General features: G+C 35.6%; 1 protein-coding gene across 1 annotated transcript in view; it reads left to right on the forward strand.

Annotated features, from left to right (window-relative positions):
* Window positions 1–12,512, forward strand: part of GTF2F2 (general transcription factor IIF subunit 2) — a 135,787-nt gene that overhangs the window by 66,082 nt on the left and 57,193 nt on the right. The window contains exon 6 of the mRNA XM_045567247.1: window positions 4,747–4,828. Coding sequence (XP_045423203.1) covers window positions 4,747–4,828 — 82 coding nt within the window. The remainder of the gene's footprint in view (window positions 1–4,746; window positions 4,829–12,512) is intronic.

The following is a 12,512-nucleotide window of genomic DNA, read 5'->3' on the forward strand; positions in this document are numbered from 1 at the left end:
CTCAACTTCAGATATAGAGTAGGAATGGCCAGCTTAGAACACAAGTTTGAATATTTTCAAGTCTTGGGCAGCTTATTAACATTTTGTGGTTGTTGTTCCAAGAAAAATTTCTCTCTTATTTCTACTCAAAGAAAATTTAATTATATCTAGATCCTTTAGAAAGTATTAGAGCAAAGAAAATAAACACTAATGAAATAATAAAACATCCCCAGTTGGAGAGGAAATCCAGTGTTTCTATTTAGTGAAAGAGACCTAGAAGAGATCTCAGAGAGTCCAGTAACTTCATTATGTAGATTACGAGGCTCAGGGATGTGAAGTGACTTTTCCAGAGTAACACTGCTATTTAGTGACAGAATCGTAACTAGAAGACTTCAATTCTTTTAATAGGATGTGCTTTGTGTATTTATCCTTTAAAATTTTCTCTCAAGTTTTTTCTTAAACTAGTTAGCAGAATATACACAAATAAAATATCATCAAAGGTTCTTTTGGGCGCAAATAGCAGAAACCAATTAACAAATCAATCTACCCAAAAAGCTGGGGAGGGAGAATTTAGGAAGGATGCCACAATATTTCTCAGAATCCAAAGAAGAATTGAACAAAATGGTCAAGCCAAAGGTAAAAACTGGATCATTCCAAGGCCTTCAATAAGGTGAGTTTGTGTGGCTTCTCTTTAGAGTGCTGGCATGACCACGTCATTCAAGTAACATAAGTCCTTTAGCTGAAAATTCCAAGTACAAGAGAGAAAATAAGCATGTGCACACACCAAAAGCCATTGCTAAGGCCATTCCCACCACCTTCACTGCCCTTCCTTCTCACTTCACTTCCCAGTCTAAATTCTACCCATTTTTCAAGGTCCAGCACAAACATTGCTTTCTTTATCAAAACACTTTTTGACCCCCAGCTAGACATAATCTGTGTGTCTGTGTTTAATCCTAATACTCTGTGTATGTCTCTGTTTTATAACCCTTAACGCATTCTACTTTGTCCAAGAGAATCCCACAGCCCATATAGAAAGACCAGGAGATGGTCAGTTAAATTAAAAGACGGGAAATCATAAAAAATGATACCAATGTGCATTCCTACCTGCCTTAAACATTTTATGTTAAAACCTATAATGTTCATCTAGCTGCTGATGTGCATATAGGACAAGACCTTTACTTTGAGTATAGGATGCTGATTGACCATTGCTTTCTCTTTTTTTGAAAATTAAGCCCATAATTTAGTTTAGATTTTCATTTTGGTTTCTTCAAAAAGGAGCAAGAACTTAGATACTGTGAAACAATACAAATGTAGACTCTTTCTAGACTTTGATGCTTCTCTTCCAGTCTCCTCATATCTAATTTGACAGTATTTTTTAACAATTCATTTTTATATGAAGCCTTACAAAGGCATTCAACATAGTTTTCATAAAAATACCCCCCACATACTCATAATTTAATGGGCTTATGTAATATATAATCAAATTGCATAATTACTAAAACTAACATAAACAAGTTCTAGCATAGTTTGAGCAGAAGTATGTGGGAGTACTAGAGATTGACCTACTACCCACTAGTGTATAGTGAGCCGTGGGCATCTGTCACTGTGTTTAATAGCAAGGAATTAAGAGCCTTTGTTAATACGAAGTGAGTTAAATGGAGGTATATTGAAAGTATTTTTGTTGCATTAAAATGAGGTATATACTTGTCTTATCCTACTAGACCAGTAACTCTCAAATTATGGTCTGGGAACTGCTGTGTAGAGGGGTCCCTGAGACCTTTTCAAGGGATCTGTGAGATCAAAACTATTTTTATAATAATACTAAGCCTTTTTGGTTTTCTTCACTCAACATTCTTTAAAAATTTCTTACTGTTAATTGCTAATATGGTAGATAGCAATAGTTAAAACTCACATAAACAGAAGTTCCTTGGGGGTCGTCTACACTTTTTTCTTTTCAAAAACAAATTTAGATTTATTAAGTTTTTCTAAGATTTATTTTTTTAATTGACAAGTAAAATTTGCATATATTTATGATGTACAACATGATGTTTTGAAATATGTATACGTTGTGCAATGACTAAATCAAGCTGTTTACATCCATACTTTTTAGGGATTTATGCCACAGAACGTTTGAGAATGGCTGTGCTCAACTCTGTGCTCCCTGTGGGCAGGAGCCATGTTTCATTAATCTTTGTTATTCCTGATGTGCTCTTGCATTATCTTTTACATAAAAGGCACTCAGTAAATATTTGATAAATGTATGAGAATAAAAGGGATGATTTTTAAAGTATTTGTGGTCTTTCAAACTGGGCCAATAAAGTAGTTTTAAGTAAGGATTCATGTATTAATGAATAGGATCTATAATTAACAGCAGTAGTGTGCAAGTGAGTACTTTTAAATGTTTTTAAAAGAAAATTGAATGCCTTTCCCTTGAAATCCTAAGCAGTGTTTTGAAGAAGAAAAGCATGATTTAGTGGAAAGAATATGAGAACAGGTTCCCGTGAGGCTTTGAAAAGTATGTAAAGGCTTTAAAAAGAGAGCAGGCAAATCATGCCTAGGAAGCTGTATCATAAGAAAATTGGTCTTTTTAAAAATATCATAAGAAAATTGGTCTTTTTAAAATTTGTTTACGAGAAGGGGAGAAGGGGAAGTGAACAGAGATGTGAGGTTATTTCAGAGCAGCGAATTGGTGGGAAAATTCTTTGCTGATGAAGACCTTTCCACCTTTCCTTTTACTTTAAGTAGCATTTGAAAGCTATTTTAGGTTTAAAAAGATGATGTGATGGACAGAAAATTATGGTTTGAGGAAGTGAATTTTATTGCTTTGTGTGAATGACCTTGATTGAAGAATAGCAAGGAGAATAGTGGCCAAGTTGAAATGGGCAAGTGCTTTGGAGCTGTTTCCTGCCCTTTCGTGTATCATATGGAGAAAGTTGATAGCGCACACCTTTAAAATTTAAATTCAGCCTGTGTCCCTAGAGTAGGTATTGCTAAAAAAAAGGGGGGGAGACATTCCCTTATTAAAAGGTAGCTCTTTAAGTTTTCAACATTAATAAACACATGTATATGTGACAAAATTATTTTCAGGGATAGCACTCTAGATTTAATTTTTAAATGGATTAATTTGTTAGAAGATAAAGGGATTTGAAAAATAAAAAGAATTCCTTTGTGTTCCAATATTGGACTTGTACAGTTAGCACACTTTATACATCAAAATTTCACAAATCTGTCTATTGTGATGACTGAAGAATTTTTCTTCATAGAACTTTCAGCTTCAGTGAGCAGCAAACTTAAATATAAGATTTGTTTATGCTTTAAGAACTTTTACAAATTTTAATCTTATTAAATAAATTCACTAATGAGAGGATATTGTTTTTAGATTTTTAAACTTAAATTTGATATAAAGTAAGTATGGCTTTTTAATTATTTCCTTCCTGGCATATGGTATAAGGTAGGCATGCTTCTCTTCATTGTCCTTTCCAGCCCTCTGACAGCCTCTACTTGAGATTTGTTGCGTATGTTGCATTGAGGGACCCTGGATATAGTGAATACACACTGTGTGTTTGTAATTAGTACAGTACAGAGTCCTCCAGATTTTGGAGACAAATTCAACAAAGGTCACTTACAAGAAAAATTTTCTAGTGTAAATCATGTAGGCATGGTTCTATATACACTACGTGTGAACGGTATGCTTCTTTAAGACAGTATTATATCTTAATTATCTTTGACTCTGCAATGCTGAGATGGTGCACTTTGCATAGTAGACATTCTGTTAATATTAGTGGAGTGAATGAAGTAATTTTCCCTAAAGAGATGAATCATAAATGCATTGCTGATGAGCCAGCAGCTTTCCTGCCTGAGTCTCTTCTGAAAATCCAGTTGAATTCTTATGAACGTATGACTGAACTCTTCCTAACCATAGTCAAACATTTCTAGGATGTAAAGCTGATACCATTATGAGCATTCGTGTACTAATTACATAATAAGGTAAGGTCTATCAAGTGACCACACCAGAGTGCTTGGTGCCCACCAGGCACACAGCTGGTGCTAGCTTCTGTTTGCTTTTTCTGTTTTTCCTAGGTTTTATGTCAGGGTCACTATGAGAATTACCAATGGTAGAGAAAATTACCTTTCTGTTTGGACAGATATTCATAGTAGTTAAAGGTTCTGTTTTGACACACCCAAATTTATAATTCTGATGGGAAATAGAAATCAGAGCAACTGGCAGGCTGAAGTGGTACACAGTATAACTCAGACAACGGAACCATCCAGTTTCTCGGTGTTTTCTGGGCTGGCTGTTCTAGCCACAGTGTATTCTAGAATTCTAATTTATTTACACACACACACACACACACACACACACACACACATCTTTGATTTAGTGGTTTAGACTAGCTGTATTTTCAGAAGTTCTTTTTCTGCCAAAGATGATAGACTCTGTATGCTTCAAAATTTTTAAAATTTGATGTTGTGCCCTCTTAAGCCACCTTATTTGGAGCTAAATGTATAAAAGCTGTTATTAGCAAGGGGCTACAGCAGCCTAGTAAACAAACCTGACAGGAGCTCAGTTTATTACTAGCCAAGAATAAGGTTTCCTTCTCTCTATTCTGACCAGTGATGTTACTGTAAATTTAATACTATTCCTTTTGTTTCCTTGATTTTTGTTATCAATTAGATTTGATTGTCATATTACTGTGGTTAGTGTGTTAAAATACAATCAATGATAAATGTTATGTCTGAATACATTTATTTTTTTTTCCATTCAAGATAAGCTGTCATTGGAAGGAATAGTGGTACAAAGAGCTGAATGCCGACCAGCTGCCAGTGAAAACTACATGAGATTAAAGAGGTTGGTGTTTTATAACTTTAAAATGATACCCGATATTTCCCTCTGGAGATTGAGATACATATATTAGATTGCCTATTAACTGCATGAAAACCATAGTTATCGTTGAAAATATTTGCTTCAAAGGCTGTTTAGTTTTAAAACCAAGTAAGAGTTTCTTTGACACTAGGGAACTTTCAGAACCTGGGCTGTTTGAGGTATTTTAATCTACTATGTTAATATATCTTGGAATTAGAGTTTTTAAACTGTGATTTCTAGTTGACCTTATAAATCTTTATACCCTAAAGGCATGTAAAAAAGTCTTTTTACTACTTTATTTTCAAAAGCTGTAATTTTCCCATAATGATATATATATCCAAAATACTGTACTGTATAAAGCAAATATAGTTGCCAAAATATCATCCCATTCTCTTGATCTACAGAGAACTTTTTATAAACGTATGCACTTTGTTAGAGATTTTGTTTCAGGATCTGCCCCCTGCCCCTTTATTATTTAAAAATGATGGTTGCAAATTCTTGATGCCCCAAATTTTATGACTTTCAGTCAGCAGTTTTTTAAACCCTAAAGAAATATATTTTACCTGTTTCATATTTTTAATGTATTTTAGCCCCTTGTGATTTAGAATTATGATTGTTCATTCATTTAGCACTTAAGGTCTGCCAGATACTTTCTTAGGAGCTACAGAAATAGTAGTGAACAAAACAGACAAAAACCTCTACCTTCACAGAGCTTTCGTTTTAGCAAATTACAGCTACACTGAACTGGTAGTTGAGAATGAACTGCTGATGTAGTAGCAACCTCTTGGATAGCAGCATTCTCATCTATAAAAGAGGCCAGGTGAGCTGGATTCTAAGTTTCACATCATCTTTAAAATTTTTCCCATTTTCTTGATTAGATTAGACTCTGTCTCCTGAGAATCACACAAGGCTGGTTTTCTTGTCCAATAATCCCTCTCATTTGAATGGCTCCCTAGGGCAAGTAAAAGGATGACAATCAAAATGAAAGTTTTTTATAACAGCTTTGGAAAACATGCAGAAGATGTTTCTTTGTTTTTAGCCTGTAAAGTTTATTATATAATACAAGTCTTTTTGAAGATTTATCTTCTTCAAATAACTACTGAAATTGAAAAAGGCAAAATCTGGTTACCGAGCTGCTTGCCAAGATCTTTTTTCTGTGGCCCTAATTTTCTTTAAAAGGTTTCTAAAGATTTCTGATGATGAAATCATGCAAGTCATCTACTACGTTTATAAAATGCCTGCTTTTTTTTTTTTTTGTAACGAAAAAAATAAAAATTGGGCCAGTCATGGTGGCTCACGCCTGTAATCCTAGCACTTTGGGAGGCCAAGGTGGAAGGATTGCTTGAAGCCAGAAATTCGAAACCAGCCTGAGCAAGAGTGAGACCTCGTCTCTACAAAAAATAGAAAAATTAGCCCAGTGGCTAACACTGAATAGTCTCAACTACTCAGGAGGCTGAGACGGGAGAATTGCTTGAGCCCAGCATGGGCAATAGAGTAAAATGCTGGCAACAACGACAAAAAAAAAAAGTAAAAATTATTTAGCCTTTCAATTATGCTAAAAGACTAGCCATTATATACAGTCATGTACCACATAATGACATTTTGGTGGTCCCATAAGATTATAATACTGTATTTTTACTGTACCTTTTCTATGTTTAGATACACAAATACTTAACCATCATGTTATAATTGCCTACAATATTCAGTGAAGTAACATACTATACACGTTTGTAGTCTAGAAGCTAGAGGTTATACCCTGTAGCCTAGATGTGTAGTAGGCTATCCTGTCTAGGTTTTTGTAAGTACAATCTACGATGCTCGTGTAGCAACAAAATTGCCTAAGGGTGCATTGCTCAAAATGTGCCCTGATTGTTAAGCAGTACATGACTGTATTTTAGTCTTTGCTTAAATGACTTAGAGAAGGAAACAGGTGATTCAGGAGGATCATGTGAGTTTCTGAAGTAGATGATAGATGATGTAAGTCTTGAAGACTGAGATTTTTTTGACCAAGTAGAAAAAGACAGGGGTCGAGAACATTCAAAATAGACATGCAGACACAAAGACGTGGAGAGACCTCAGGAACCTGCTTGTAGTTCTGTAGCCTGGAATGCAGGATTTGTTTGAGGTGATGGCAGAAGCTCCAGCCTAGACCTTTTTCTTGAACTCCAGACTCGTAAATACAAAAGCCTGGCTGAATGTCCAATAGACATTTCAAATATGTAAAAAACTGAACTCGAGATCTTTCCCCCAAAACCTGCTCCACCAGCAGTCTTTCTCATGTAAGTTAATGCCAATTCTGTCCTCCCATTTTCTCAATTCAAAAACCTTGGTTACATCTCAACTCCTCGCACATCCCACACTCAGTGTGTCAGAATAATCTTGTTGACTGTACCTTCAAAATATTATACATCTAGTTTGACCATCTCCCACTACCCACATGAGCTGCCATTATTTCTCATCTGGATTACTGCAGTAGCCTCCTAGTAGAGTTCCTGCTTCCACCCTCACCCTGCTATAATCTCGTCTCAGCACCGTAGGCAGAGTAGTTCTTTTAAAATCTAAGTCAACTCAGCCATAAAAAAGAATGAAATCATGTTTTTCGCAGCAACATGAATAGAACTGGAGGCTGTTATCTGAAGTGAAATAATTCAGAAACAGAAAATCAAAATACTGTATATTCTCACTCATAAGTGGGTGCTAAATAATGTATACACATGGACTTAGAGAGTGGAATAATATTCCCTGGAAACTTTGGAGGGTGGAAGGGTAAAAATTACTTAATGGATATAATGAACACTACTCAGGTGATGGCCACACTAAAAGCCCAGAATTCACATCTGCATACTATATACGTGTAACAAAACTGTACTTGTACCCCCTAAATCTGTAAAAATAAAAAATTTTTTTTGAAATAAAATCTGAGATCATGCCATTTTCCTCTGCTCGAGTGTCACTTGCATTGCATCCTATATTACTCAATAAAATCCAAGTCCTTGTAATGGTCTGCAGGGGCTTGCACCCCACCACTCCTTGTGCCTTGTCTCCATCCTCATCTCCTTCTTCCCTCCCCCTCACTCACTGTGCTCCAACCACACCAATTTTCTAACAGTTCACGAGCACTCCAGGCACACTTCTACACCAGGGGCTTTGCACCAGATGTTCTTTTCTGACTGGAACAGCCTTTCTCCAGATAACTGCATGACTCACCTCCTCACCTCTTTCAAGTTTCTTCTCAAATACCACCTTTTCAATAAGTCCTGCCTTGACCACCCTGCCTACTTGTATTTTCCTCATAGCACATCACCTCCTACTTAAACTATGTAGTTTACTTATATTTATTGCCAACTTCTCACTACTGCAGTTAAAGCTCCCATGAAAACAAGAGTTTGTTTTTTTGTTATTTTGTTTTATGTTTTTGTGCTTGTCTATTTCATTCACTCATACATGAACAAACGTGTCTAGAATAGTTGATGACACATAGTAGGCAGTCAATAAATACTCAGTGATAAGGGGTGAAATGTTAAAGAGTCTTAGATGCTATGGTAAGAAATTTGGACTTTGTGTGTGATAGCTATTAGAGAGGTAGAGAAGGATTTTTAGTTGGGTGGTGTGTGAAGGGATTTGTATTTTAGATAGACCATTCTGATCATTCTGACCATAGTATAAAGACTAGAAGCAGGGGAATAAGCTAGAGGCTGCTATGATAACCTGGGTGCAAATGACTGAATGAATAAACAAGGCGGTTTTAGTCAGAAGAGAGATGAGAGTCTAGATTTTGAGGATAGTTGGTGGTAGAGTCAGCAGGACTTAAACTCACCTCAAACTTCCTTGGTTGTGGGATGGGGAATTTTTCTAGTTGTTGATGACTCCTGTGGCCTGGGTGTACCTCCTGCTGTGAATATCCCAGATTGGCTCCCTCCTGTCCTATGAATTGCAGTGGAAGGTTTACACTGATAAGAAGAGAGGGATAATTACTCAATATTATAACTAAGTTGAAGCTCAAAATTTAAAAAAATCAGAAGATACTATTCTTACTCCAGAGAGTTTAGTCATTGAACTTGAAGAAACACACATACACACACACACACACACACACACACACACACACACAGAGGATTATCTAGAGAGTCTATTTACTTACGATATAGTGGGGAAAGGAATAGAAATGTGCCATTGAATGTAAAATGGAAAGGCAGATTTCCAGATGTAGGTGCCATTAAAGTAAAATTGTTTGAGAACAGAATTGGCAAGTCTGAGATACCCTATACCTAGATATTTCACACATATGCTCAAAATTTCTCAGAGGCTCCTCCTGACTGCCTACTTTTTAGTGACATTCAGATTTTTTATAATCTGGCTCTTGTCTCACTTTCTGGTTTCATTTTCAGCTGTTTCCTTTTACATAGACATCACATATTATAATTATATCACACTACAAGTTGTTATCCCAGATATGCTAGGCACTTTCCCATCTTATGCATTTGTTACTTACATGCTGCATGTTCTACCTCGAATGTCTTATCTACCCTCTGCCAAGATCCTTCTGAATCTTTAAAACCAACCCAAGTGTTATACAGCAGAACCTCCTCATAGTTTCCATTCCCTACCCCAGTTAGGATCTTCCATTCCTCCTTTCTACATTTCCATAAACTTACTTGTTCTTCTTTAATGTTATGTATCAATGTCTGTGTTTCTACTTTTTAGGTAGTACATAGTTCCATCTTCTCAAGATTATGAACTCCATGAGAGCAGAAACTTTGAGGTTTATTTTTCTTTTTCCTTCTTACTCTCCCTCCTTTCCTTCCTTCCTTCTTTGTGTTCTCAGCACTTAGTATAGTGCATTACAAATAATTAATATCTATTATAAAAGTATTTGTTGGTTGAAGTGGATTGAAATAGAAAGGAATAGTGGAGATAGGTACAGAAACATGGGAATCATCAGCAGTTAGCTTTATTTATTTAATTTTTTTGCTCAGAACTACTTAAATCCTGGACTTGATTTTTCCTTTTTATTCATATACATATTTGTGTGTGTGTGCATGCACACATCCCTTGCTCTGAGAAGGGGAAAGTGATTACAACACACATATAGAAACGTTCCTTCAACAATAAAAATTAGTTTTTCAAAATATAAAGTAAGAAATGAGTAGTCTTCCATTTATAGAGGACTAGAAGAGAAAGCCTTTTTATTGGCTGGACATAGTGGCAAGTGCTTGTAGTCCTAACTACTTGGGAAGCTGAGGCAAGAGGATTGCTTGAGCCCAGGAGTTCAAGGTTGCAGTGAGATATAATTGTGCTTCTGTACTGCAGCCTGGGCGACAGAGCAAAGATACTGTCTCCAAAATAGCGGAGAGGGGCTTTTTATCAAAAGCGACTTTTCTTTCCTTAAGTTTATGAGTCTGTTTTCTTTATTCAGTGAGTTTTTACTGTATTATATTTTAGCAAGCAGCAGCTGAGCTACACTCTTAGTAACAGAAATGGCTAATAAGATGTATTTAATCTATATAAATTTTGTTCTTTAAGAATGATCAGTCTTATCTTGGTGGAAATTTCATTTTAGTAGTAAATCTTATAGCTCTCTGCTATTAAATTTTGGCTAATAAATTAACCAGATGTTATGAGAATTATAACCTCCATATTAATCAAATGTAAATTAGTAAGATTCTGTCATTCATTTAGATTAATGTGGAAATTAAATACATACTAGAAAATACACACAGTTAACCCAAGAAATATGGAAACCCTTTAACTGATGAAATTCTGACCAAGAAAGAAATCATTATGCTGTAATTTTCTTTCATCAGATCACATCATAAAAAATCCTGCAAGAATCCAGGTAGACACCAAGAAAATCAAAAGGAAAAAGAAAAACTTAATAACTTTGTTTGCCAGTCTTAAAGTTGTGACAACCCATCTTTTCATAAAGAAAAGAAAAAAAATGTTTCCACACCTCTATTACTTTCTCTTTATTGGACATTAATTTGGATTGATCTGAACATTTTTAATTATGTCAGTGTGGGTTTTCGTCAAAAAGTAAGAAAATCCTCCCTTGTGGAAACGTGTGGAGAGAAAAATCTGAGCCTTTTTTCTATGCTAAGACACCAGACACCAGGAAGCACGTTGTGATTCACATTCCTTCCTGGGGAAAGGTTACCGTGCCGTACCTGCCTAAATTCCTAACGTCAGTATATGGTGAAAGATATCTTAGAATATCTTCCTATAATGGAAGAGGAAAAAGGACTCCCTTATTCAGTAGATCTTTACTTAATTTGTGGGTGATGTGATTCATACAAGTGAACTAGATTCGTGCCTGAAGAAGTTTCTGCAAATAAAATTTTTGCTTAATAACAGCACTGAAGCATTTTCTTCTCACCACATTTAAACTAGTATTTGAATATACAGATTGAGTAGCCCTAATCCAAAATCCAAAACTTTTTTGAGCACCAGTGTGACACTCAGGAGATGCTCATTGAAAATGCTCATTTCAGATTTCGGATTTTTGGACTAGGGATGCTGAGTATAATGCAAAATATCCCAAAATCCAAAAAAATCCAAAATCTGAAACACTTTGGTCCCAAGCATCTTAAAGTGAATTTAGTACTTGTAATCTTGATTCTTATTGATAAAATTTCATAAGTGATTTTTCTTATGTTTTAGGATGATTGCTTTATCTATATCTCTTCATATTTAAAAAAGAAGCTCCAGGTGAATTGTAAATAGGGAGGTCATATAATTTATTATTTAAAACAGGATACTTTTGATAATGAAAGCAGGCACTAACCAGAGACGACACCACACTGAGACAACAGTGTAAACTGCAACCATCCCAGGTGAACTAGGACATGTATGTGGTCACCCCTTATATAAGCAGCCCAGGCATACTAAAATGCTAACCTTTAAAACAAGAAATAATAGATGAGTCAAATAATGAAAGCACTGGCAGTTAGAACATTTATACTAGAAATTCTAGGTTTGAGCAAAGCACTCCAGGTGAATATAAACTGTTGTGTGCTTCCCGATAGCCCCACAAAGTTGGCAGTGTGATAGGGTTGTGCTAATTTTTCATGTGAATTTTTATCTAAAGTTTATTAAATAGCAAAATGAATAATAAACTAAAAATAGTTTTATTAAAAAACATTTTCAATCCTCAATAATTAAGGTTGTGTGACTCAAGAGACATTTTCAAAAAAGAAAAAAAAGACATTTACTGACTGTGTGATCCTGGGCACAGTAAATGATCTTTGTTTGCTCATCTGTAAAGTGGGATAATGGCATTTATCTCAGTGTTGTGATAAAGATTAAATAAAATACTACTCTGCAGTTGCAGGGTGTCTGACACAGAGTATTTACTCAAGAAGTGTTAACTATTAGTCTTGAGACAATAACCTGTCCTAAAAACCACTGAAGATATTCCCAACCCTATCCAGTTTGTCTTCTCATGAGAGAAGAGACTTGCACAAAAGACCGATTCTTTTTAAATCTCTGGCCTGAAGTAGGTAAATTAGTTTAATAAAGTTTGAATTAGACGTACAGCCAAAAGAAAACTAGATCGGTGAGAAAGAATCTGAAGATTTTGTTACAGAGTCCATGATAACAATCCTGTTTTCAGAGCTGGGCATGGTGGCACGCCTGTAGTCCCAGCTACTTGGAGGCCACGGCAGGAGGATGG

The sequence above is a fragment of the Lemur catta genome, chromosome 13 (genome assembly GCF_020740605.2).
Source record: "Lemur catta isolate mLemCat1 chromosome 13, mLemCat1.pri, whole genome shotgun sequence".
NCBI lineage: Eukaryota > Metazoa > Chordata > Mammalia > Primates > Lemuridae > Lemur > Lemur catta.